General features: G+C 45.8%; 1 protein-coding gene across 6 annotated transcripts in view; it reads right to left on the bottom strand.

Moving 5' to 3' along the window:
• The window catches only part of Sash1 (SAM and SH3 domain containing 1), a 170,263-nt gene that overhangs the window by 1,692 nt on the left and 142,501 nt on the right, over positions 1-26,070 (bottom strand). For 4 of the 6 annotated variants that reach the window (XM_036169068.1, XM_036169069.1, XM_036169072.1 and 1 more), the window contains 10 exons: positions 23,670-24,502; positions 18,931-19,005; positions 17,288-17,431; positions 15,106-15,241; positions 13,970-14,139; positions 12,680-12,889; positions 11,360-11,510; positions 6,125-6,238; positions 1,565-2,676; positions 261-392 (listed from right to left, as the gene is read on the bottom strand). In XM_036169068.1, coding sequence (XP_036024961.1) covers positions 261-392; positions 1,565-2,676; positions 6,125-6,238; positions 11,360-11,510; positions 12,680-12,889; positions 13,970-14,139; positions 15,106-15,241; positions 17,288-17,431; positions 18,931-19,005; positions 23,670-24,502 — 3,077 coding nt within the window. The remainder of the gene's footprint in view (positions 1-260; positions 393-1,564; positions 2,677-6,124; positions 6,239-11,359; positions 11,511-12,679; positions 12,890-13,969; positions 14,140-15,105; positions 15,242-17,287; positions 17,432-18,930; positions 19,006-23,669; positions 24,503-26,070) is intronic. The other 2 variants (XM_036169070.1, XM_036169073.1) reach the window with 1 other exon arrangement.

Raw genomic sequence — 26,070 nt, 5'->3', positions numbered from 1 at the left:
TTCTGCTGTATTGACCCTGTATTAACAACCAGACAGTTAAATATTTAAATGTACACGGTCAATTGACAATTTAAAATATGATAATATCAAGAGTTGACTAGGGCAGAGAAACAGACATTAAAACCTCATTGTTAGGTACATAAAAGGCTTATTTCAGAAGACGTGCAGGGTGTACAAGACCACCTAATTTTGTATAATTGTGCATGTACTCATATTCAAGAAAAGCTATGGCTTCCTCCCCCAAAATGTGGGTTGCTCACCGCCATCCGATGCTGCTTCCGAAGCAGCTTCACCCGGATCTGGTCCATATTGGTGGCAACATCCCTCTCAGGCTGATCTAAGTCCTCAGCATATCTCTGCACCAGAGCTTCAGGGATCCCACAACGGCCGTGCTGCCAGGGGAAAGAGAAGTGTGGCGTGAATGGCGGTACAGACATTTCCCCCACCTAAGAACCCGCAAACGTTAAGGCTTAGCTTTCAGAAAATAACACCTGGGGTTAGTTCCAAAGGAACACATCCTATTTATTACTGGGATGGATCCTTGAAAAAGAGCATGCTTATATCTTCATCTTCCAGATACCAATAAGCTCTAAATATTCCAGAACGTAATTAAGGCAACACAATCCTGTATTTTTCAGGCCAATGCCTTAAACTCATTTTACAAAATTCAGTTCCTTAGTGCAGTTGAACATGGTCCCCTAATCTGTGGAAAGCCAAACCATTACTGTACAGATCCATTTGCCCTTCATCTTAGAACACCCGGCCACATTTACCATACAACTCTCCTTAGTTCCCTTCAAAGGTACAGTCAGAAGTATCAAAGAGGAGGGGAGAGGGGAGAAGAGGGAGGTGCTCTTAGGAGGTACTGGTGATCATAAGAATTTGATAACAAGGGATCTCGGGAACACATCATAACAGAAGATGCATTTCCCAAAGGAAAGTATGGCCACTTCTAACATCACCGATTTGCCTTCAAAGTCGCTTTGGTGTCGGTACCCTTATTCCTTTCTCTGTTCAGATGAGAACTGTATTCCATTACAGATAGAAAAGCTTTTGGTGCATCGGGGGTTTTCCTATCGTGCCTCCCGCCCTGTTGTGTACAGACAATCACATAATTGCTGTAGTACACACCACAACAGGGCACAGAACTGTTTGCCCCACCGTTTTCTATGTATGTTCCCATGAACGGTATTTGCTTACAGCAGTCTCTCTGTGAGCGGATAATACAGGTTATTTGAAACCCCCGTTGAACGACACAGAAAGGAACACACGAACTGCTGTGGGCTCTGCACCCTCACTGCAGGTCTCTCTTGCCCAGTACACCCTCCCATTAGGGGACCAGCTCTTATACTAACTGCGCTCCCCAAAGAGCAAGGGGAAAAAGAAAACCAGGAAGCTGCATTTGTATTTAATCCAGGGGTAGGGGCTAAACTTCCAGCTCACAGAGGCCATAAGTAGGCTGTGTCATGCTGTCTGCACAGCACCCGTGGCTGCGGCCTTCCCCTCACTTGGCTCTCATCTGAGAAAAATAAGTCAGAGGCTCTGAGGCCCAGGCCTTGGATACCTTATCAGAGTAGGGCTCCTCAGTGAGATCAATGCCCTCGGCCTGCAGCTTGTTCTCAGTGAGCATCTCCAGGTCCACGCCCCGGACGCAGGAAACCTTCCTGCTCAGCACTGGGCCCAGCTTCACACCATGCTCTTGCAGGCTGGTGCTTTCGGGTAACTCCGCCAGCCAGGGTGGAGGTCTTGCACAGGATGGGCTGCCAGGCTCAGCCCCCGAGGGAGGCCTGGGTTCCCGGAGAGAGGGGCAGTCACAGGGGCTTGCGGGGCCAGCCGGGCTGGCCTTCTTCAGCGGCAGGGTGGGTGCCTCTAGGCTGGGGACCAGGTGCAGGCCATTGGCCAGGCGCTCTCGACTCTTCTTGGCAGGCACAGGTGGGGGCTGCGACGGATGTCTGGGCTGTGTTCTGGTCTCAGGGGTGCTCTGCTCCCCATCTGTCCCTTCTTTGGTGCCCAGGGGGTGGTGGTCATGTCCTTTTCTGTGACCCTCAAGAGACGTCCTTGTTAAGACGGGTTTAACTGGAGGCTGAGCCTCGAAATGTCTGGGTACACACTGAGGAGGAGATATGCCAAGGTTAGAGGCCACTGTGGAGCCATCCAGTTTCTTAGCCATCATTTTCGGGGGCTCAGAAAATCTCTTGCTTTGGGTCAGAAGCATCACATCTTCCGCAGTAGGACCTCGGCCTTGGGGTGGAGCCTCAGAGGTACAGGCAGATGTCTTCTGTGGCACTTCTGGTACATTCTGAGGACAGACTTCCTGCACCTCGGTAGGCACATCCTTGCCAGCACCAGCATCTCCCTGAAGGTCATCCAGGGAATGAGATCGGGGCCAACTTTGCACTGGCTGAGGACCCTCCAAGGTTTCACAGCTGCGACAGATGGAGACCGGGAGGCTCCTGCGGTTTTTATTCAAACCAGTCACACAGGGCACATCACAGGGCTTGGCAGTGTCCGGGGCTAGACCTCGCCCCAGCCTGCTTTCCTCCCCCGGCTTGCGCACCTCCACTGATTTTGTTAAAGGCAATGTTGGGTAATTGCCTGGCTGATTCCTGTTGAAAGACTTTAAGGTGGAGTCTGTGGATGACTTGGTAGCCAGAACGCTGAGTTTTTGAGTTTTGCCTGTGAAAGAAAGATATTTTACAACCACGTTATAAAGTCAGTGAAACTGGTGCACAAACCTGGGCTAGAAGACATAATTCCTGTGTCAACAAAACCATCACTTAGCACAATGAAAAATGTAGGGTGATTAGGGACCCGTTTTTATTTTTATAAAGAACTCTAGTCTCATTAAAGTACTTAAATAGACAAAAATTAACTCGTTATGTGGAAAAGAAATGTTGTGTCTAGTAGAAGAAGCCTAGGGTTATGTCTATTCCCAGCTGCATTCTATGCACACCCTGCCCAGAAACCAAACCATAAGATCCGTTTGGTGGCTTGACTTTCTGAAATCATGGTTGTACTGCTATCTTAGACTAGGCTCTATGAATGGTGCCCACGAAAGGGTGCTCCAGACAAAACACTCAAGCTGCTCTACTTGAATATATTTACCCAGAAACAACGAGGCAACTCTGATACAGACCAGTATCAAACAAGCTGAAAGGAGTGCTTTGCCAGGGAGCATCCACAACATACTTACGTGGATGCTTCTAGCGCGGCAACTGTCCTGATCACAACAACCCATCAGCTTGCAGGCTGAACTGTCAGCCAGACATAACCTAATTTGATCGCTCTTGACTTATATTTACTGTGACAGCTACTGTGTGACAAGCTTTACTGGGAACATGCTATGACTACGCAGGCATGTGTGGAGCACAGGCAAGCTCACACTCATGCATGCACACACATATCAATGGTGTTTTGACTCCTCTTTGATAATAACACATCTGCTGGGCCCCTGGTAGCTGGTCTGATAAACCTGAGACTACTCCAGGTAACAGACCGTCTGAGCCACGTGACTATGGTACTCTAGAAAAGGATGAGCATACCACAAATCTTGGGCAGGCTTGGAAGGTACAAAGAAACAGCTGTGTCTAGTCACTGAAAAGCTAGTAAGTTGTTAATATAACTAAGAGGGTTTCCCCCCACTAACCTATTAGGAAACATCCTGAATTCAGTATTTTAATTTACAATTCTGATGGCCCCCTTTAAACAATATCACCTTTTCAATATAATACGCAAACAGCAGCAGGGGGGAATCGGGCTGTGGATGAATTTGATAAGGAGGGTAAGAAAATGGGTTGGATGGTGTCCACTCTATAAGGGAAATTGCTGCTTTAGGGCAAACGGAAGGCATTCTTTGATATATATATATAAAAACTCTATGTGAGGCAGTATAAATGAAGGAAATGCAATAGAAAGAAAGGCCTGGGGCTCTTACATTACAAGTGGCTCAGCCTTCATCAGCAGGGAGAAAAAGGGTTTCCGTCCCTGATTTCACAGCTTTCTAAGCTTCCTCAATCCTCGAACTGATAATATGAAGTGTTTCATGCCAAGCATAACTGCAAGCCCTAAGGCTGGCAGATGAGACCAGTGCTCTCCTCAATTGGACTTTTTATTAATGAGGCCATCCTTTTTTGATAAGGCCCCAATCAGCATATGAAATATTTTACATCCTGTGAAGCAGAGGCCCGGCCAAATGGCATGTGTCCTCTACGAAGAGGTTCAGGCTGCACACCCTGTCCCACCTGGACTTCTACGCTGTTCAACAGTAGCACACAAGCCCCTTCTTAATGAGTTGCTATTCTGTTGATTCATGGAGACAATGGCTTACTGTTACTACTGAACATACCCGCTACCATCCCATTTCTCAATAACAGAGGAATTACCACAGCTAAATGGAAAAGGGAAATACTTCAGAGAGCACATCATATGAAAGCTTAAAAGTCAGTTGAAATAGAAAACTCTGAAAATTCACTGAGCGCAAGTTTTGGAAATATGTTTTCTTCTCATTACATCACAATATAAACCATATGTATCAATGCCAAGTTCAATTCTGCTTCCTATAGAAAGAGCCCTGAGTTTCCCTGAAATCCAAACATGGCTCACCAGTTCATTTAATCCAGTTTTTTAACAGGCATACCTAAATTATTCTGGGCATTAACCCCTATGGCAGGGCTATCTTTCTTTCCTGATTTAGCAATCCGATACTGCTGGGGTTAATTTACCAGACTGCTTTAGCTACAGAAAAGCTACTAACAGAAAAGAAAAAAGCCTTCCAGACCTACCCAAGGATGTGCTGTTGGCTAAAAATGGTGCAGTGCTGGGCTCCTGGATGGGTTTGCAGTGCATTTTGACCAAGGCTATCATCTAAATGTTAAGCATCAGAGGACCTGGTTATCTTCCTAAATTGATAGAACATTCTGGGTGGCAGAGCTTATGGGTAAATTTCTAAGTGCCCATGATGCTCATCAGCATCGACATCAGCGTGAGGTAGGTAAGATGCCCTGGGTGCCGATGCAGAGGTGGGGTTACTCTAAGAGTATGGTTGGTAACCGGGAGTAAGCTCTCATGAGAATTTGAACCCAGGCATTTATTTGCCTTATCTTAGAACTGGTTTGGGTGCCCCAAAACTAACTTTCTCATACTATTTGTTTTGATGCATGATTTACATTAAGAAACACATTTTATGTCTACCATTCAACAGGCAAAGATTACAGTAATGCTACTAATGATTCTAAGCCTTACCCTGTGGAATACGTTGATTTCTATTGCGTCCTAGAAAACTGTTATCCATGGGTCACTAAATCGATTTCACAACGAACTAACAAATTGCAACCTACAGGTTAAGATGGCTTGCTTCAACAAATGTTAAGAAATAGCCTAACTTGTTACTACTGGATGAGAATCCCAATAGCTGCTCTATGCCGTGGAAGCTGGGTATGTTGCCAATATAGTCTTCAAACGTTCAACAGAGATTTAGGTCATGGCGGCCACATGACCCCTTTACTACTCTTTCTAATCTTATAATGGGAATTTGGGGAACACAACAGGAAGACGCAGGGTCACCTGTTGTGCCATTTACCCCGTCTGCCTTACTCTGCTTAAGACCTTGGTTCTGTATAGAGGAGGCTTTAGGAGATTCATATTGACTGCCTCCCAACTGTTAAGAGAGAGAGAAGCCACAGTTAAGACATGTGGCCTTCTAGTCACCCTCTCTAGGGGTAACTGCCTCTGGAATCAGGCTTTGCAGCTACAACATATAAGACATGGCTGCCAGGGTTTCCTTGATGGATAGTCTACCTGGTAAATCGTTTTCCTTAGGGGCCTAATCATTCCCAGCAATGAGATGTTGGTGGTTACTCTGTGAAGAAAAGGGCACAGGAGATGCACAATTTAGGCTTTATGGCTGTGGGTATTTTAGACAGACTTTATAAACGTCATGCAGCTGCCAGCAGGATTAAGGACAGATGTTAACTAGAGAGCAGTAGGGGACGGGGCAAGGCCAGAAGTGGAAAGATGGCCGGTGGCTTCACTGGCATACAAGAATTGAGTCTTTGGAGATAATATTGTCCCACATTTGAAACTGTGAATTATCGAAGCATGTTCTGGTGTTTGGAGCCAACATTACCATTTTCCAAGTTCTCGCTGCTTTCGTAGCAACCAGAGTCTCGTGGGGAACATCCACTCAGGCCTTGGCTATCCACCAGCAGCTTCTCCTGGGACCCAGACTGGTCACTGTTACCTGGAGATGAATATACACACAGCGTGGTGTCACAAGGAGTCCCCAAGTCAGCCAGATTTTTTTACCCTTTGCTACTGACACACGTGTTTAAGCTTAACTACAATAAAAATAAGCTAATGACACTGGAACACTTCTCTTTCCAAGTAACGGATCCACCACGTGAAAATAAAGTTGGCGAGAGAGGCCAGGGTTGAAATATGCTGATGCCTCTCAAGCTATCCAAACAGAGGCAGACTAAAGCTGTGTAGGGGTGGGGGTGGGGGGTGGAGGTGGGGATACAGAGTGTGGTATTGGCAAGGAAGAGGGCACTGCTGAATGCCAGAACTATCAGTGAGAAGGAGCGTGAGGGAATGAGGCTTTCATTAAGTAGACAGGGTCAAGTGCTTTTTAGGTACCTGGAAGATTTGAACTTCAAGTCATTCATGTTATGGGCTCTTCAAATTTGGGAGCTGATATAAAAGTGTCAAATGAATATTGCTTTATTAGCATTGGAGAATATCGTTGGCCTGTGGTAGGTAACAAGATGCTGCCTGTTGTATCGTCTCAGCCAGAGGAAGGTTGCTGAGAGAACATGAAGAGGAACCCATCTTTGTCTTCTGCAGGGTTGAAGGTTTCTGTTCCTTTGACCCTTCTCACTCTGCCTTGGGCGAGCTTTCTATTCCCTGCATCCAGAGCAAGCAAAGTGTTCAGGAGACCCTCTGACTGGCAAATGAACAGTCCCAGGTTGAACAACCCAACCCCAAAAAGCACCATTATTTATCAATCAGACCTCAGTAAGGGTAGGGGGAAGTCAGGTGGCAAGTTAACTATGTTGTTTTAGGAAGTCTCCCTGGAGTAATGCACATGGGAAACCATGTGAGTTTTCAATTTCCAGGCAGCATCACTCAGTGTTTTCTGTAGAGGGAGCCCGGGGGAGCCCGGCCACTGAGGTTTCACACAGAGCATCTTCAGATAATTATGTGGAGAAAGTACTTGGTCACACAAAATGGAAACCAAGAAAACATTTTCTACATAAATAGCTAGTCTCAAAGACAAATGGCTTTAATTTATTTTTCTCTCTCTTTGCCTCTCACCTGCCCACAACAACCACACACACAAAGAAAAAAAGAAAGAGAGAAATCAATAAACCAGAACTATGACGCCTTTTCTTAGGCCATCAAGATAAATGTGTGGGGAGGCTGAGGGCTACCATGCCAGGCATGTGCTGGTGCATTCCCAGAATTCCCTTTACACTTCCTGTTTATATTTCTCAAAGGGAAAACATTCTATAACAAGTATGATGCCAAAGAGGATGTTAGAACACGTTCTTAAATTGTAGCCCCAAAGAGTGCTAATTATCAAACTATTAGTGAAAAATCAACAAATTTGAAGCCCATGAGCAAATACTGCCCCTCCCACCCCCCACCAGACAACCTCAAACTGGAACATTCTACAGTGATGTTCTCATCCTGTGGAAGACTGTGGATTTGGACTGCCCTTTGTTCTGGTCTAGCATGCTATTTAGAAAAATGATACTTGCAAATGAGGGCTTAGAGCTGTCCTTGACTAGCCAGGAAGAGGGATCACTCATCTGTCCCCGGGTGCCAACAGTTCCGTGTACCAGAGCAGCGAAAAAGACTGCAGAGTACCACCAGAGGATAGACAAGAGAAAACACGATCCCTGCTGCAGTTGAGAAGTGCATCCTGGGACCTATCCCAGCCTTACCAGGCACTACCAAATCCTGTTCTTGCAGAAAAGGAAAGGATCTCTCCTGTGCCTGAGAACTATAGTGCAATTTACAATCATGTGGGACACATATGACAGGAGGCTAGAGCACAATATTGACAAGAAGGGAGAAGGGAGGTAGGTGACTCCCTGTGTCTAGACTTCTCTCCCACGCTTCCTAGTATCCATGCCAACAGAGAAAAGACTCAGGACCACGAGGAAGATGCCCACTGTCAGTCAAACACGATCAAAAGGGCTGGAAGCTCACTTGATCACAACCTGAAGAGATTCAGAATTCATGGTCTGCTGGTCTTCCCTACTCTACCCACTCACACAGGTGAGCAGACACCAAAGACACCAAGGTCCTCCAACATCAAGAGCAATTGCGCATAAGGGTACACGCCACTTTCTAGACAGCAGTTTTCCAGGGAAGAAGCGGGGGGGAATGGGATTCCCGGAGGAACCCCTTCAATGGGTTTACATGTCTTCCTACATGGCAGACTGTTCACTGTCACTGAATTCAGGAAGTGCTTGTGCACACATCTGTTTTATTTTTCTGTGCTTCCCGCATACTTCAAATAACCTTTAATTGGGAGGCTTATAAAAATGAACACCTCCCTTCTTTCAGTCAGGGTCTCTCTCTGTAGCCCAGGCTAGTCTGGCACTTTCAAGACTCCTGCCCTACCTGCTTCAACAGTCACTTCCCCAGGAAGTAGCGAGCTGAGACTGCAGCTGTGAGCTACCATATCCAGCTCCAAAGGACTGTCTTCTACGGAGCTGCACATCTAGCTGGGGCTAAGCAGCAACCTCTATGGCATATGTATTTTGCTACAGTGTTTTTTAAAGGTAAACCATTTTAAGGTGGTTTTTTTTTTTTTGTTGTGTGTTTTTGTTTTTGTTTGTTTGGTTTTTTGTTGTTGTTGTTGTTGTTTTGTTTTTTGTTTTCATTTAGAGGCCCTAAAAGAGTGTAAGGAAGAATGAGCAGGCAATCTTCTCCAAATGTAAGGCTGACTGCAGGCCACCTTTATTCATCTATTGGGAGACACGGGATGGGTCTGCCCTCCAAGCGATACTAGAGATGTACCTGCTAATTTTGGTGGAAGTGTAGAATACTTCAAGATGTTCCCACATATCTTTGGGAACCTTACTAGCTCTTGACTGCATACAAACTGAGTTTGGCAGAACACGACCGTGTTTCTCTAAGTGACTGAGGTCCTTGGAGGGAGATTTTCTTCATTACAATGAATTTAACTGCACTGGATGGAAAGTCTTACGTCACTAGGCTACATCTGGATGCGACCTCTCAACACTAATTAGAACCGCTGAACCCCGAAGCCTTTACTTCAAGATCAATAAAAGGAGATACTGTTTTATGTATCAGAAACTGCAAACAATGGAAACCTATAGACCCAAAATGGAATTTAGGAAGAAACAAAAAGTCTGCCTGAGCCTTCCAAGTTAGCATCATGGTGAATAAAGATATCCTATAAAATGACTCTGTTACAAATCTTAGGATATGAGCCTAGAAATGGGTCTAAGCCAAGGAGTTATGTCAAAGTAGGCTCAGATTCCTGCTGATATGCAAGATTTAGTTTTGCTCTTCCGACATCTCAATGAAACAGGAAATGTAATGGATGATGTATATAAGCCAGCTGTCCTCCATGGTTGCGGAAGAGTAAATGACATATAATACAGAGCAGATGTGGTCGAGCAGAACAGATGGTTCAATTTTAATTCATATTGATGGAGCAGGTCAGCCATACCAGTCACTACATAGGCTGTTCACACATCACCTGGCTGGAGACTCCAGGGTATCTCTAGAGGGTCAAATGGCCACAAGACACCACAGCAGACAATGCAACCCTTCCCAAGTCTAGACCACTGTGGCTGCAAATGCTTGTGCAGCTGGTCACGTGGCATTCATGGTCAGCAGGTAGACAGAGATGAATGTTGATACACAGTTCACATTCTCCTCCACTGAGTCCAGGATCTCAGCCCACGCAATGGTGACTCCCACAGCAAAGGTGGGTCTTTCCCCATCAATGAAGCCTATCTACCCAATCCTGCACAGGCATGCTCCAAGGCTAATTTATTCTAGGTTCCTCATGGATGTGTCCAAAGGCTTGTCTCCTAAGTGATCTCAAGCTAACATCTACTAAGGTTCAGACTCTTTTTGTTAGCATTCCTTTATGTTACTGGTGAATTTAAAGAGCGAATTTGCTGACATGGTTGCTTCCTTTTGCTCCTGGGTCTTAGGCACCCAGCAAATGACAATGTTCCTCAGTTTACAATAGTGTGCTCAGATAGCATAAGCTAAAATGTACTAACTATCCCTAATCCACTGAACATACTTTTCAGCAATCTGGGCCAGTGCAGAGTGTAAGCTGCTGCCCATCGTGACCTCAGAGCTGACCAGGGGTCCACAGCGCTTGCTCAGCACTGTCAGTGTGCAGACTGCGTATTGTTTGCCTACAAAAAGAATGGGGATTCAAAATTCAAATATAGTTTCTACCAACTGTGTATTGCTTTCTTGGTATCAGAAAAGCAAGAAAATTCTGAGCTGGGGACCATTTATGATGTGTAATTCTCCCCCGTCATTAACCATGGTTTTGGTATGTCTTTCGGGGGTAGAAATCCATTAGCTACTGGTCCCCTGGAAGCAGAACACGGAAAGAAAATGCACTTGAATTCAAGAACTGGGAAGGATACTTCCTCCATGATGAATAATTTTAAGATTTTGTTTTTAATGTCAGACTGAAGAATAAAGCACAGGATAAGCCTGGCTGAGCAGAGCAGCAGCAATGGACATAATAAAAGCTGTCATCGCCCTGAACTCTAATCACAGATTGTAGAAATAAGCTCTCATATTTAGTTTTGGGAATTCCTGCCCCACATACTCACTTCAGAGAGGCATTTCCTTCTTTAACGGAAACTGATGGGCTGACTTATTCACTAATAAGCCTATGCAGTAAGAGAAAAATCAGACCCTTAGATGGGCAAAGAGACTCGCAGGTCATCGGCCATTTGGTTAGTGTTGTTGTTTTGTTTTGTTTTGTTACCAAGGGATGTTCAGTGACCTGCTGAAGGCAATACATTCCAACAAGCACAAGGTAGAGCCTGCTGGTCCTTGAAGAAGGCCCTGGTGCAGCATTCTTTCTGCACCACACTGACAGGCATGTCTGCCCTGTAAGTTATCTTGTTACAATATGAAATTAGCCTTGGCTTTGGAAAGAACGAGACCAACTGAGTGACTCCAGGGACCCTAAGCACATGATGACAGCTTATGTGAGGTGACTGTTGGTGACAATACTAATCATAATGATGATGGTAATGTTCAGTGTGTGTGTGTGTGTGTGTGTGTGTGTGTGTGTGTGTGTGTCTGTGTCGTCTGTCTGTCTGTCCGTGTATGAACTTACTGTCATATTCCTGTAACAGCTCCACCGCCGTCAAGAGAACTGCTCTGTGTTCTGGGTCCCTGATATTTAACTCATCTAAGTCTTCTTCCTCCAGGAGCTTGAAGGTGTCCAGGTCTTCATAGCCATTGAATAAGAAAGTGGGCATGTGTTCCTGTGAGACAGAGCAAGAAGATCAAAGCGAGTCTGTGGCCCAGCCATGTGACGCATGTCCAAAAACTAGCCTGAGACCCCTCAGACGTTTTCCCCATAATAATTTGTATGCTAATTGAGAGAGGAGTACCATCTGGAATATATTCTGTGGCTCACAGTCTTCCAGCTTAGCAAGCAGATGGGGTGGATGGGTTCACTCACTGATGGTTTAGGAAGATACCGAGGTATCTACTGCATGCTGTGGTGAATCCCTTTGCTATGGTTGCCATTATGCCCTAGATAGGAACTAATTCCTTTATCACCATGTGGCCCATGGTGAGGACTCCTTTTACATTTGGAGGGCATATTAAAATCCAGCTTAGCAAAACCTATGAATTTCTCAGGAGCAAGATGTTTTTGTAAGTGGAAAACTGGAATCTACCACTGAAGACATCCTCTTCTAGAAGATGCTGGGAGTTACAGCAAGGGAGAGCTAAGAAGGCCTCATGGTCCCATGGAGGTGAGCAGAATACTGATAGAGAGTTTATGCTGTGCTATCACCCTTAGTAGAGGTCAAGGCAACATTAAAATATTGGTAACTGAATTGATGAGAGAGAGGAGAGAGATTGCAGGAGATGTCGAGATCATGATGGGAGGACGTGCAGAGAGGACCGGCCACACTAGTGGAAGCCCATGAACTGTGGACTAGTGGCTGTGGAGCCCCAGGGGACTGGACTAGGCCCTCTCGATACGGAAGACGGTTGTTTGTCTTGAACAGTTTAGGGGGCACCCAGGCAGGGGGATTGGGATCTGTCCCTGGTCTATGGGCAGGCTTCTGGAATCTGGTGCCTGTGGTGTGATGCCTTGCACAGCCTTGGTGCAGTGGGAAAGGGCTTGGACCTGCCTAGGCTCAGTGTGCTGGGCTCTGCTGACTCCCCATGGGAGACTTCAGTTTGGGGGATGTGGGGTGGCTTGGGAAGGAGGGCTGGGGGGTGGGAGGAGGGGTCTGTGGATAGTATGTGGAGTGAATAGAAAATCTCTTAATAAAGAAAAATGAAAAAAAAAGAATATTGGTAACTGTTCTTGTAGAATACTCATAGTATTAATGTGTCACACTTGCCAGATGACAGAGATCACTTGCCCAGTTTAAGAAGAAGAACATGTATATGACAAGAGTAACCAGGGACTGACTTTCAGGTTGATCCGGTCCAGGAGATCCTCCACAGACTTGGGCTGGGGTGGTCTTCCCTTCCTCCTCCTCCGGGCAGGACGCTTAGGCTTCTCCTCTTCCTCATTGAGCACATCCACATAGATGAACTTGAACGTGCCGACTTTGTTGTTCAACAGGCCCATCCAGGTACCCATGGGTGGCTTGCTGATTATATCAATGATATCTCCTTTCTGCGGCCCAGGGAACAAAGGTCTTTCCATTAGGCCCATTTTCTAAGCATGAGCAATGACATAATTCAGATAAGCTGGGGAAATGCCTACAAAATCAGGATAGAAGCCCACGGGTCGAGTCAGCTTCCTTCTTAAATGTTCTGTGTGTTTATGCTTATGGGCCGTGCATATATGTGGGCGTGGGTGTGTGCACATGTGTATGTGGAGACCAGAGGTAAATGTCCAGTCGTTTTTTTCCATTGCGTTCCCTCTTATTTTTGAGACAGGGACTCTCACTGAATCTAGATTTCATCCATTGGCTAGACTGACTGGCCAATGGGCTCCAGGGGTTAGTCTACCTGTCTCTACCAGTACCGGTTTTGCAGGGGTGCAACACCATCCCCAGCTTTGACACAGGTGCTGGTGACATGAACTCCCATGCTTTGGGCAGCAAGCACATTCCTCACTGAGCCGCCACTCCGGCTCCACAGGTCACTGTTCCGAATGACTGAGACAGGGTGTGATGGGGGGCTTGGCAGAGGGCAGACAGAGCGTTTCTAACCGTGCTCAATGCTATGCAGACCCCAGGTCACAACCTCCCCTGCCTCCTGCTCTGCAGGGTCAAGTGGGCCTTGGCTGTCACTCATAGATTGCCTACCTCGGCTCTTGGAACAGCACCCTACTCCTGGAGGAAGAGCTTGTCACCAGTCTCAAGAGGATGTCCCCCTAACCTGTGGCCACATCCTATACTAGGTCGAATTGTGTCTTAGGGGCCTCCATAAACGTCTCTGTATACACACAGAGCAGCTATTCCCACACAGAAGGAGGGGCATGGAAGTTCTAGAAGGACTCTGGGATCAAAGGGTAGTGCCAGGGAGGAAGTAGTGGTAACCGAGAGCTAATGCACGTCTTCCTCATTCTTGACCATTGTCTGGTTCTATTTTATTCTCACTATAAAGGAGACCAGTGGGGTCAGGGTGGCCAAAACATGGTCTAGTCTGTATGGTAAGAGTCCCAGCATCCAATGTCAGGGAAGAGAGAAACCCTTCCCAAGAGACAAGAGAGCCTGGGTTAGCTGCCCAAGACCAGGGGCAAGCCTACCTTGAGCTTCAGAGAGTCTGTGTCGTAAGGACTGGGGGTGAAGTCAGTGTGCACGCGGGCACGCCCGCAGAAGGGACCCCGGTAGGGTGGTTCTTCATCATCTCCATCTTCTGACTTGACGCTTTCCCTGTTGCTGGTGGAGGAATCGGTGGTGCTCACCGTCTGGCCACCTGCGCAGGGAGGACAGGAAGAAGAGGGATAAGCACAGCCTTCCCAAGTAGGAAAGATGAAAGGTACCAATAGTACTGTGTATCAGAAAAGGCCCGGGACGGGAAGCTGTGATCCACAGCATTTTACCAATAGTACTGTGTATCAGAAAAGGCCCGGGACAGGAAGCTGTGATCCACAGCATTTTACCAATAGTACTGTGTATCAGAAAAGGCCCAGGATGGGAAGCTGTGATCCACAGCATTTTACCAATAGTATTGAGTGTTAGAAAAAGCCCGGGATGGGAGCTGTGAGCCACAGCATCATGACAGGACCACCACTAGGCCGATGCATGAGTCTTTCCGACTGTCATCCTAATGCAGTTCCTAAGTTGATGGGGGACTCCTTATCGCCATGACAGGCATCCTTGGGACACCGAGATGCAGCAGAGGACGATGCTTTAGTGCCAGGCCCTGGCTTCTGCCCATAGCACTTAGTACCTCCTTTGCACAGTCCATGTCTCCCGTGTATTACAGAGGAGGAAACAAACCCAGAGGTCAGGTACCTTGCCTGAGAGAGAGAACTTAAAAGTTCTCCATTCACACTCCAGCTCTTCCTCCTCACTGTTCAGCCAACACCAGCCATCCTTGGTCCTGGGATGGCTTAGCCATATTTGCCAACAGGGACATTTTAGAATTCCTTCCCTTGCTCAGACTCCTGTATTTTATTGGTCATCTTCATGCACTTTGACCCTTGGCTTTTGACCCTTACTCTCTAGAAGATCCTTCCTTGGGGATGCATTTTCTGTCTTCACCAATCAGAACTTAAACAACCCCCCTTCTGCACCATGGCTGGACAAATACAGACTAGCACCCTAAGGGGAGATACTCGGCCTTGCTCATCTTTAACTGGCCTTAACTTGAGGCCCCAAATCAATGTCTGGCTGAAACTCCAAAGGGAAATCATGAACCATTACAAACAATACTCACTCATTGAGCTCTGGCCACTCAGAGAACTCCGAAGGCTTTCTACAGAACCCCCGGCTTTGAGCTTGGGTTTGTCCACGTGTTCAGGGTCAGGCTTTACTGAGGCGGGAGAGCTGGGCATTCCATCAAGGCCTGAGTCCTGAAATAGTTCCAATAGAACTGAGTTTCCCGAGTAGACATGTGACGTTTTATAATTCTAGGCAATTCGGCCCTCAACTTTATCAAACTGATGTTCATGTCTACACTTGATCCTATGTACAATACTCTCCCTTAAAGCCTATATCCTTTTTTACATTTAAGTCTGTAGCCTGTAGTACTGTTTATTAATCACTCCAAAGTTGTTTTTCAATATCAAACAGCTATTCTTAAAACTTCTGGGAAAAACCTCATCTACGATTTATTAAAAACAGCTAATGGTTTAGCAACTCAGTACACTCAGTGGCCCAGGAACAAGCTGAGTCTCAAATGCAGGGCAAATTCAAGCTACTCTTAATGTTTACAAGTACAATCAGAGGGCAGTTAATTAACTTTAATGGGAAAATATTTACATGAAGAAAAAGTGTCTTTCTTAGAAACAACTTGACCAGATTGTTTCTGTTTATATAATATTGCTGAACTAGTGACAGGCGGAAGATGCTGGTGATTAGCCACCAGGGGGCAGCAGCTGAGCAAAAAAGCCTTGCTGTCCCAGCAGGCTTTATTGGCTGGCTGGAGAAGCATTCCTTATGCATTTCAAGCAGGTATTTTAACAGGCTGCAAAGTGAGTAAAATGAAGGCATCAGAGGAGGTTTTGAAATCAAATTTCAAAACTATCTCAAAGTCCAGACCTCTAGGGGGTGTTCTTCCTCCCACATGTGCAATTAAGACCAAACTGGACGTGTTTCTAATGATGAAATTTTTTTTATATAGAACCAGGGATAAGACATCTGTTTTGTGATTTCCTACTGACGACATATGGTGTCAGTAAGTGAGGTGGCCTTCTACTCCAACCCCAAATAAAAACCTGCCTGACTATTGCAATCTAGTGGCCAGACAGCATTTGTAGAATTCCGCTTCAGACCTGCTACATATTTTAGAACAATATATCCTACATCTAAAAAGTCAGCTGGCCAAGAATACAAATTTTTTTTTAAATTTTTGGTGCATGAGTATTTGCATTATGTATAAGTATGTATGCATTCCAAGTATGTATGCATTCCACATGGGTGCCTAGTGCCTGCAGAGACCAGAAGATGGCACTAGATTCCCTGAAACTGGAGTTACAGACTGTTATGAGCCATCATGTGGGTGCTGTGAACCATACCCAGGTCCTTTGAAAGAGTAGCAATGACTCTTAACCACTGAGCCATCTCTGTAACTCCAAAGGGTGCTTTTGAAGGAGGCATCTAATGGTAGTAATTAATAACAAGGGTGTTTTAGAAAAGAGCCCCCCGACACACACACCCCTTGTACTTAAATGTATTCACTAGGTTTATTCTAGTTTGCTGACTAGACTAAGAATCGTTTGCTGTGGCCTTGTCTCCTTTTCTGTGAAGTGGCAGGCCTATTGTGAGGATTTCATCCTAATTGTCTACTTGATAGGGTTTAGAATCACCATGGAAATGAAGCTCCAGGCATGTCTGGGATGGGATTTCTAGATTAGATTAGTTGAGGTGGGAAGACCCACCCTGAATGTGGGTGGTACCGGTCCAAGGGCTGGGATCCTGGACTGCACAGAAAGAGAGGGAACTGAGCAACAGGGTTCGTCTCTCTGTCTACCTCCTGCCAGTGGCCACAATGTGACCAGATGACTCAAGGCACCACTTGCCTGCCATGATGTACTGCATCCTGAAACTGTGAGCTGAAACAACGCCCCCTCTCTTCCTTCCTTACCTTGCTTTGGTCTTGTATTTTGACGCAGTCACCAGAGAAGTCACTAACACACAGGGCCTGTGTTTTATAGTCCCAGAACTAAGAACAGTGTCTGGAAAGCCCCAACTGCTTCACCAAAGTTTCTGTAGAAAATGCCTGCTTTTTCTACACAAATACAGCCTGATCTAGCAGCCAGTTAATGCCAAGGAAAATACACATACACACACACACACACACACACACACACACACACACACACACTCACAGCACCATTCAGTAACCCAAGTGAACCATCCTCAGCAGGAACCTGGCTCACAGCAAGATGGCTACCTACCTGCTCAGAGACAGGGCTGCTGTATTTTTTAGACATCCTCTTCCTCATTGTCTCTTTCACTGATTTCACCTTTTTCCCAAGAGAGATTCGGGAGGTGGTTGGCGATTTGATTACCTCTTTGTACACAAAATCTCCCTCTTTACCCTGCAAAACAGAGTGTAAATACCATTTGTCCTGGGAGATAAAGGCTAGAAACCGGTTCCATGACTCAAACCATTAACGTTCTAGACCTCAGAAAAATATTAGCATTCCCCAGGATCTTCACATTTTTCTTCTGTTAACTTAAGGCTGTTATTTATCTTTGTGATTAGAAATTAAAACCTACTGAGAGGTTATTTTGTTTGTCTGTTTATACTGGGGCTCCAGGCACTTTTTATTTTATTTAATCTTAGTACATGCTTTTCCAGTTATGTGGTTTTTTTTCCCCTACCATTTAAAAACACTTGAGGGGATTGCATTTCATTAGTGCGGAGAGATTTAGAAGAAGCAAGGTTCAGGTAACCCCAGCAGCAGGGGAGAAGGGAGGAGTCCCAGCACTGACTCCCCTGAGGGCAGAAGGTGGGTTTCTAGGATGCATCAGACTGCACCTAATACTCAGTGTGTCCAACTCCTAAGAGCATAATTTCCTTCCCTGAACAAGCTAGACTGTGGCCATCTCTCATTCCATTTTGTATTAAAAGATAAAGCTTCCCAAGAAAGGATGGGTTAGGTGGGGGGAGACTTCTGTGTTTTTAGAGATCGACAACATAAAATTATTGCTTATGAATCAATAAAATTTGATGCCCAAATAAAACAGCTTAAATCTTGCAGGAAATTTTGTGACACTTCATATCTCACAGATGTGTATTTTAGCTGACATAAGATCATAATAACCGTAGAACATGAAATCTTCACTTTATAGTTTCAAGGCAAAACACTTAAGGGGCCAGCAAAACCAAGTAAAACTTACCTACTCCTTTGCGGCCAGGATTTTAGGGAACTTTAACATAATGACCTGGCCCCTGACAATGACCCAAACGCATATCTGAGGAGACATTAACCTTGGCAATCGGGGCCCTGATTTGCTTTGACATTAAGAAAACTGGGCTTGTTTCAGGACACCCCAATGAGAAAGACCTAAACTTGACAATCGGCCTTGGAGGGTCATGCACTCATCCCACTCCCTTGGAGGGTCATGCACTGATCCCACATCATGCACTGATCCCACACCCTGGGAGGATCATGCACTGATCCCACATCATGCACTCATCCCACACCCTGGGAGGGTCATGCACTGATACCCACATCACGGGGCTCCATCAGATCAGAGCCCTTGTGTGCAACTGAAACTAGTGTGAAGGGAAAGCTCAGAGGCACAGATGACTAAGGCCAATGGAGCCAAACTCATCTGTGTGTGTTACTTAAAGAACACTGGAGAAAAGGCACTGAGAACAGCAATGTTCTGAGGAGACAGAGACCCATCATCCATTCCATATGGAACAGTAGGATACCTTCAAGATGGGGATAACAGAGTTTCTTTGCAAATATGGTTTGGAACCACTGAGCAAAGCTGGAATCAACTCCCCGAGACACTAAAAAGGGGGATTGCTGGCACCCAGGACATTGCAGTCCACACCGACTGCTTTTCTTTGTGGTCCACTCACCAGAGGGTCCGAATTATTACTGCCAACGTGCAGAGAACGATTTGTCAGGTCAAATCCACCAAAACTGCAAGTTCTCTGTGGAACAAGAGAGGGTGGGGTGGAAATGATCCAGTTATGTTCACGTCACAGCCCACAGACAACCCCACACAGGTCCCCTGTGCAAAGCACCTCCTAGCCACAAATACATGTACGGAATGGGAGCAGGACACAGATGTGATGAGTGAAAAACATAGGATTCATGTCAGAGGAGACTTTCCTGATTTGGTGTTCTCACAGGTCACAGGGGGGAAATCTAAAATTCGCTTAACATGCAAAAACAATGACTCTTCAGACTTTAAAAAAAACCTTCATAAACTCAGTGCAGGAAGACTCCCTCACCGCTCTGTGGTCTTGGGAGTCCTGTGTTCTGCCAGGGAAAGCAGGCTTTTCTGAATGACTCCTGTCATTTATTTCAACCCTCAAGGAGGGAAAAGAAGGTATGTCTATCATCCAGTCAGGCCTACAGGGTTATTCACTTACTGCCCCCTCCCCCATCCTGGCCAAAAATGATGATAAATTTCCCATCTAACTGTCAACTGAATTAATTATAACCTTTTTTTCTCACAGTGGATGACAGCACATTTACTGGGTCGTGGTGGGCTGATTAAGTGTCTGTCACTGACCACATACTCCACTTTCAGAAGGAAAAATGCAAAAAAAAAAAAAAACGGATGAAAAGTTTATTGTACTTTTTAGATGGTTTCAAATTTTGTAAAACTACTTATATTTTCCACAATTTTCTGTTTCCAGAACTTGCATCCAATTTCTTTTGCTTTCCTAACAACAACAAAATCATCCCATGCCCATGCTTGTCTCCTCTTGCCAAGGCACATTAATTTTTGTTGTAGGCAATGTTTTAAAAGCAGTTGGTGAGAAAATGTGAAGAGCAGATTTGTGCTCTACTGTTTCATGTTACCTGCTGCTCAGAGACCGTGCTAGCCACAGAATGGAAGGGATGGTCAGGAAAGCAGAATAGAGACTACAAACACTGCTTCTTTTAATCAGATATGTTATAGAGATATTAATGTACTGCATCGAGACAGGAGACTCAGTCTGGGAGAAAAATGATTAGGCTTTTAAGACTGCACATAGATCCAACTTCAGAGTCTGCTTTTGCTGGCTGTGTGACCACAGCTAAGGTACTAAAACTGTCTGAAGTTAGGATTCTGAGTTGATACTCTCTATATCATATACCTGAAGACAGACAGACAGACAGACAGACACACACACACACACACACACACACACACACACACACACACACACACACACGGCCGCTCCTAGAGCACACACTCTGGACATTTGTTTATCCTCTGATGTTTCACTTTGGTTCTGCTAAGAGGCTGGGAGCTCCTCTTGATGATTACGTTGCAGGTTAGGCTTAGTCAAGATTAAAAACATGCAAATGAAGGGCTGGAACTCCATTCTGGGTTTTATAATCTGGGAGTTCAATAGTAAAGCCTCTAGGAACAGGCACACAGGGAGGTGGTGGTTGTGGCACAGGAGAGGAACAGAAAAGGGCATTTGGAGCCATCTACCTCATAGCAACATTGTTGCCCCTTGCTCACTTTCCAGTAGAGGTTAGCTCAATGTTACACTAACATCAGCAGGTAACCTTGCTTTTTTTACAGTCAACTACCTTTGTATCTGGTCCATAAAAAGAGAAAGACTCCCCTATACAAAACCACCAGCTCACCTAATTGGGAAGCAATATTATGGCCACTCCTCAAGACAAATTTTTAACATTAACTTTCCCTCGTAGCTTATGGTGCCAAATGCATTTTCTCGGTTTTGCAAAGGCAGGGGACTTTATTCTAGTTCCTTTCCCGTGACTCAGGGCTTCCCAGACACGGGATGGCGCCCAGATGCCTGATCGCTTTATGGCTTTTGCACGTCCCTGCTTTAAATGACAACATCTCCCTCAACACTGGAGCCCAGCATGCTTTCTCTGATGCATATGAAATAACTCACGAGGAATTTATGTGGAAACGATGACTGTAATAAATTAAAGGCTTATTTGGGTTTTCATGTGCCTGCTGTATGCATTTATGCCTAAAATAAAGGGCTTAAAGGATGGAACGGTTTACAGAATCAACAGCTAAGATCTCTCGGAGCGACGTGTTGAGGTGTAGGAAGCAGACCCTTCTTCATCAGTGGAGGGCTAACAGGCACTGAGCACTGCCTGGAGGAAGCCCTCACTTCTTGTGAGATCACCAGAGCTCAAAGCAGACTCCTTCAGGAGGGGAAACGAATTTATTATGAACAATGAAAGAAAACAGTCTTTGAACTCTGGTGATCTACATAAATGAAGCATAAGCAAAATATTTTTAGCTCATTCATCTCTTGTACAGATAATTATAAAAACATTTTTTTGAATGATGCTTGGGTGAGGAGAGTGAGTCAATGGGATGGGCATGCAGTTGAGAACATGTTTGGAGAGGGGACTGAATTTTGAAAGGGACAAGATTCCAAAATGTCATGCATGTCTGTTTTCCCAAACAACAACAACAAAAAATTGAATGAATAAAAATCAAAAGCAAGACACATGACTGTTTCCAGTGAATTCAAAGCGTTATCATTTCCCTGAGGTTTCGTCAAGCAAGTATGGCGTCTCTGAAGGACAAAAAGATCAGGGTTGAAGATTAAAGCAAACTGTGCACTTTGGGGGTAAAGCAAAGGAAGTGTATACAACAAAGAGAATGGGAAGAAGCATTTTAAGTGAGAGATGCAAAGAAGTAAGAGTGTGGGAGACCAGTGAAAGAGCACTCTCACAGAGCATGCATGAGGCTCTGGGTTCATGCCCCAGAACCAAAATAACAAAAGCAAACAAAAACCCCACCCATCTCTTTCTACTGTTAAAAGATTGACTTTAGCCTATGTTTTCTGAATAATGAGTAAATCAATTTTTCCTAATTACACAATGTACTTACAGGAGCAGCTATGCACAGATTTCTAACTTAGCCCCAAATATATTACTTTGCAGGTATTAAAAATGCCCAGTACTGTCTGTGTTAAGCTCTTAGCATACTAAAAGTATCCAGCTCATAGTGCCTTCGTTAGTGAGTAGCGTTGATGTTTGGAGGCAAGCTGGCAGATGAACTGGGCTCAACTCTGACCCCATGACCAGTGTTTTACAAAAGATATGGAGGTCGGAGTAAACCAGAGACTGAATGAATGAGTAACAAAGAAAATTCTGATATTAAAACAAAACAAAACAAAGAAAAACCAAAACATTGTTGCCATAACACAGAAAGAGACAGAAGGAGAGCTTTCCCTACAGACTAATAGCATAGAAAGTGTCCTAAGGCTCCCAGGAACGGAAAAGACAGAAACTAAAATCTAGGACGGAAGTCAACACACATGGGAATATTTTCAAAACGCCAAAGCCAGGAAAGACCCAAAGATTCTCTGAGAACCAGAGGAGGTCATTGGAAGGATGGCAGTGGCCAATCCGTCTTCGTTTTCACAAAAGCACAACTCGATTGCATGAATTTAAATTACAGTTATACAGTTCTGGACAAGAACATCCTATTCATGGACGTGAAGGAACCCTGGGAAAAGCGACCGTGGACGCCTATTCTTCTCTAAAGGTTCTTTCAGACTTTCAAAGGGGCTCTGGGCCAGCAGCCCCGGGGGGATTAAGCAAGGTGCCAGGGCACAGCAGTGCCAGCCTGGCCTCACTCTGTCCCCTTTTACATCCGCCATTGTGCAAACTCCAAGTTAGGTGGGAATTCCAGGGGCGGAATATCTATACTTTCAAGTTCGAACTAAGTCACCCTCTGAAAAGTGGAACTAGGCTTTCCTGCTCCTTCAGTATGAAAACCAAAAAACAAAACCAAAAACCTTCTTTTAAATAAGTCATCATATAAGTAAGCACTTTACCGTGCTCTGCATAAGAACCCGTGTGGCAGCTGAGCACGTTACCACATGCTAATCCCTCTGTTTCAAAAGGTAAAACTACTGAATTAGAACAATTGAAACAAAGGGGCTTTAGCTGATTTTTTTTTCTCTCTCTCTTAGATGGAAGAACTCTGACTGACTCTACTAATCAAGGAAATGTCCTTGACAATGGTGATGGCGGGACTTCCCATCAGCTCTTTCCTACTGTTTTCATGAACTGAAAAAGAAGCACCTCCTTCAGAGTTTAATATCCTTCTGCTTCTTTGAGGTCAAGTGACAAGATGGCTGGGCATGAAGACAGCCACTCCTAGAAGTTAGCCAGAGCTCACTCCTGAACTCTAGAAGATTAGCTTCAAGGTTTAGCTTCAGTTTAAAAAAAAAAAAAAAAATTCAAACAGCTTCAGATGGCCAGAGGGCAGATGGAAATATGGAGCAAGGCACTAGCACTTAAAGGAAGAAGGGCAGGCTGGGTGGTGGTGGTGGTGGTGGCGGCCCATGCCTTTAATCCCAGCACTCGGGAGGCAGAGGCAGGCGGATCTCTGAGTTCGAGGCCAGCCTGGGCTACAGAGTGAGTTCCAGGAAAGGTGCAAAGCTACACGGAGAAACCCTGTCTCAACCCCACCATCCCCCACCCCCCCCAAAAAAAGAGAAGGGCTAGAGATCGGCAGCGACAGTGGAATGGACCCCCGAAGTGATGAGGCGAAGATAGGAAGGCAGCTTTGCAAGAAGAGAGGCCATAATGCTTGACGGCACATCAGAGAAATGACAAGGCCTGCCTCATGACCGTCCTGGCGACTCACGGACTTCTGGTGGATTCTCAAGAGAACCCTTTTAGTACAGCGGTCCACCGTGGCAGCCCACTTCCTCTTGGCCTCCTCATCCTCCTCCAACAAGCACCGCCTCAGGTCCTGCTTCTCAGCCTTGCTCAGCATCCTGTCTGAGGCAGGACGCACGAGCTGGGTCAGGTTCAGGTGGCTGTAGAGACTCCGCTCCACCACGTAGGTGATATTGAACTCGCTGACCGAGGTGCGCCCTCGGCCCCTCCTGCCAGGGAAGCCGCAGCCGCCGCCCCCCTTGGGCTTTGGCCGGGGCAGCAGGTCACAGGTGGTGCCATTTACTCCTTTTCTGGAGGGCCGCTGGCAGAGAAAAGTTCTGGAACAGGAGTAATTAGTATCCGTTTTCTTCAAGCGGATTTGCTTACGGACACTCTGAACCTCCTCCAAGGACACCAGAAAGTGGTGCCTACGCCGATGGTTGTCATAGAAGAAAACACCATCGGTACTTACCCCATGACTCAAGGACCCAAGACCTTTCTTCATCTCCCCCTCGGTGAGGGAGCGGGACACTTTCTGGGCCTTTTCTTCTTCTGGGTAGGAGAAGAATGTCCCCATCTTCTTAGGGGGCTTAATCAGGCCCCGACTTTCTCCTTTGCTGAAGGTTTTGACCAACTTCCGGCCAGCTCCCCAAGTATCCAGGCTGCTAGATGATGGAGATGGGGTGAGAGACTCTGAATCATCTTCTGGAGGTTTCTCAGGGGAGCCATCATAGAAAAATGGCTTTTTGTGCACTCCAGAGTAGAGTGCAGACCTTTCATCCAGGACTGGCGAGTTCTCAAACACATGTTCCTCTCCGCCTGGAAGGGAATCAACACAAGGTCTCCTGTGAATGACTGTCCCGTGGACATTTGTCTGTCCCTGTAAAACACAAGTTAGCTCACACGGTTAATGGTAATATTTCCCCTGCCTACACTATCATCTTCTTCACAAACGTGATTCATATGTCAAAGCACACGCAATAAAGAAGGTAATCAAACTACGTTGCATGGTTTCAAGGAAGCTGAACATTAGACATGTGTGAGCGCTGGGTGTGGCGGCACAGGCCAGTAATCCCAGCTACTGGGAAGACAGAGGAGGGCCAGTTCAAGATCAACCCCATCAGCATAACGAGACTCAAAGTAAAAGCTTGTTCCTGACAACAAGCCCAGCATGTGACAAGTGGAAAAGCAAGGGGATCAGGAGTCCGATGTCATCCCCTGCTAAATACAGAGTTCAAGGCCAGCCTAAGCTACATGAGACCCTGACTCCTAAAACCAAACTAAACCAAAAGAGGGAGAGCTCAAATCCAGAGAGGACTTCTCCAGCTTTAGCATATTGTAAGACTTTACATTCAAACCCTAGTACTATAGACCTAGGCGGGGGATGCTTGTGATTTCTTTAATTCCTCCTCCAAAACACATTTGTAGACCAACATCTTCCTTGACCTATTAAAAAAATGCCATTTACAAAACCAAAGCCCGCCGTTACCATGAGATGCATTAGCATTTCGAGATAATTGCCACCTTGGTTTGTAAGGGCAAGCCTCAGAAGTCAGGCTCAGTCTTCCCCATCCTGAAAGGCCCTCCTTTTGTTGGCTCTGGAGGCTTTTAGAGTTGGAGTGTGATGAATGCCATGTGGCAGACACTGATTTTTTATTTTTTTATTGGTACATATGCCATTTAAGTGATTAAATCTCCAAGAGAGTCTGGGTGGGGAAAACACCATAAAGAGTTATACTTGCAAATGTGATTGACAAATGGTCTCCAGTTGGCTGGCCAAATACAAAAAGCCAGAGGAACTGAGTGATCCCAGCCAGATAGTCCCATCCACCCAGCCCCGGAGGAAAGAGCAAGGGCATTTAAGGGCCTTGACACGCAAGCAGCTCACTGAGTGTTCCACTCCGGCTCAGGCTTCCAGGCCTTGAAGCTCTCTCTGGGGCCAGGTAGCGAGCCAAGCCCTCTGGAGGAGCCGAGTGGAAAGGCCTGGATGGGAAGGCAGGAGAGCCAAGTTCTTTTCGGCATGTGTTTCTGTGAACAGATGTGACGGAAGAAGTAGGTCAAGCTGTGGGTGTAGCGATCCCAACTGGCTGCATCCCTTCATTATAAGGAAACATTGGGGCCTCGCTGCTTTCCACCAGCTGAACGGAGGAGGGGGAAAAATACAGAGTTCCCTGGAACACAAGGACAGCATTCTACATGCCAGCTGTGCCCAGGGTGCCAAATAGCAGTTAAGTGTCAGGGAAAAAGGGAGAGGGGAGGTGACAAAAATGTCACCCACTTCTAGAAGATGCTAAAACCAGCTACGTTCTCTAATTGGATGGCTATTAGTTACAGAAGAACTTTGCTATGAAATCCCACTTAGGAGCAACTCCACCTTCATGGGCAGA

The sequence above is a fragment of the Onychomys torridus genome, chromosome 19 (assembly GCF_903995425.1).
Source record: "Onychomys torridus chromosome 19, mOncTor1.1, whole genome shotgun sequence".
In the NCBI taxonomy this organism is placed as follows: domain Eukaryota; kingdom Metazoa; phylum Chordata; class Mammalia; order Rodentia; family Cricetidae; genus Onychomys; species Onychomys torridus.
Note: the sequence above shows the minus strand (reverse complement) of the source record. Positions and strands in the feature narration are given on the sequence as shown.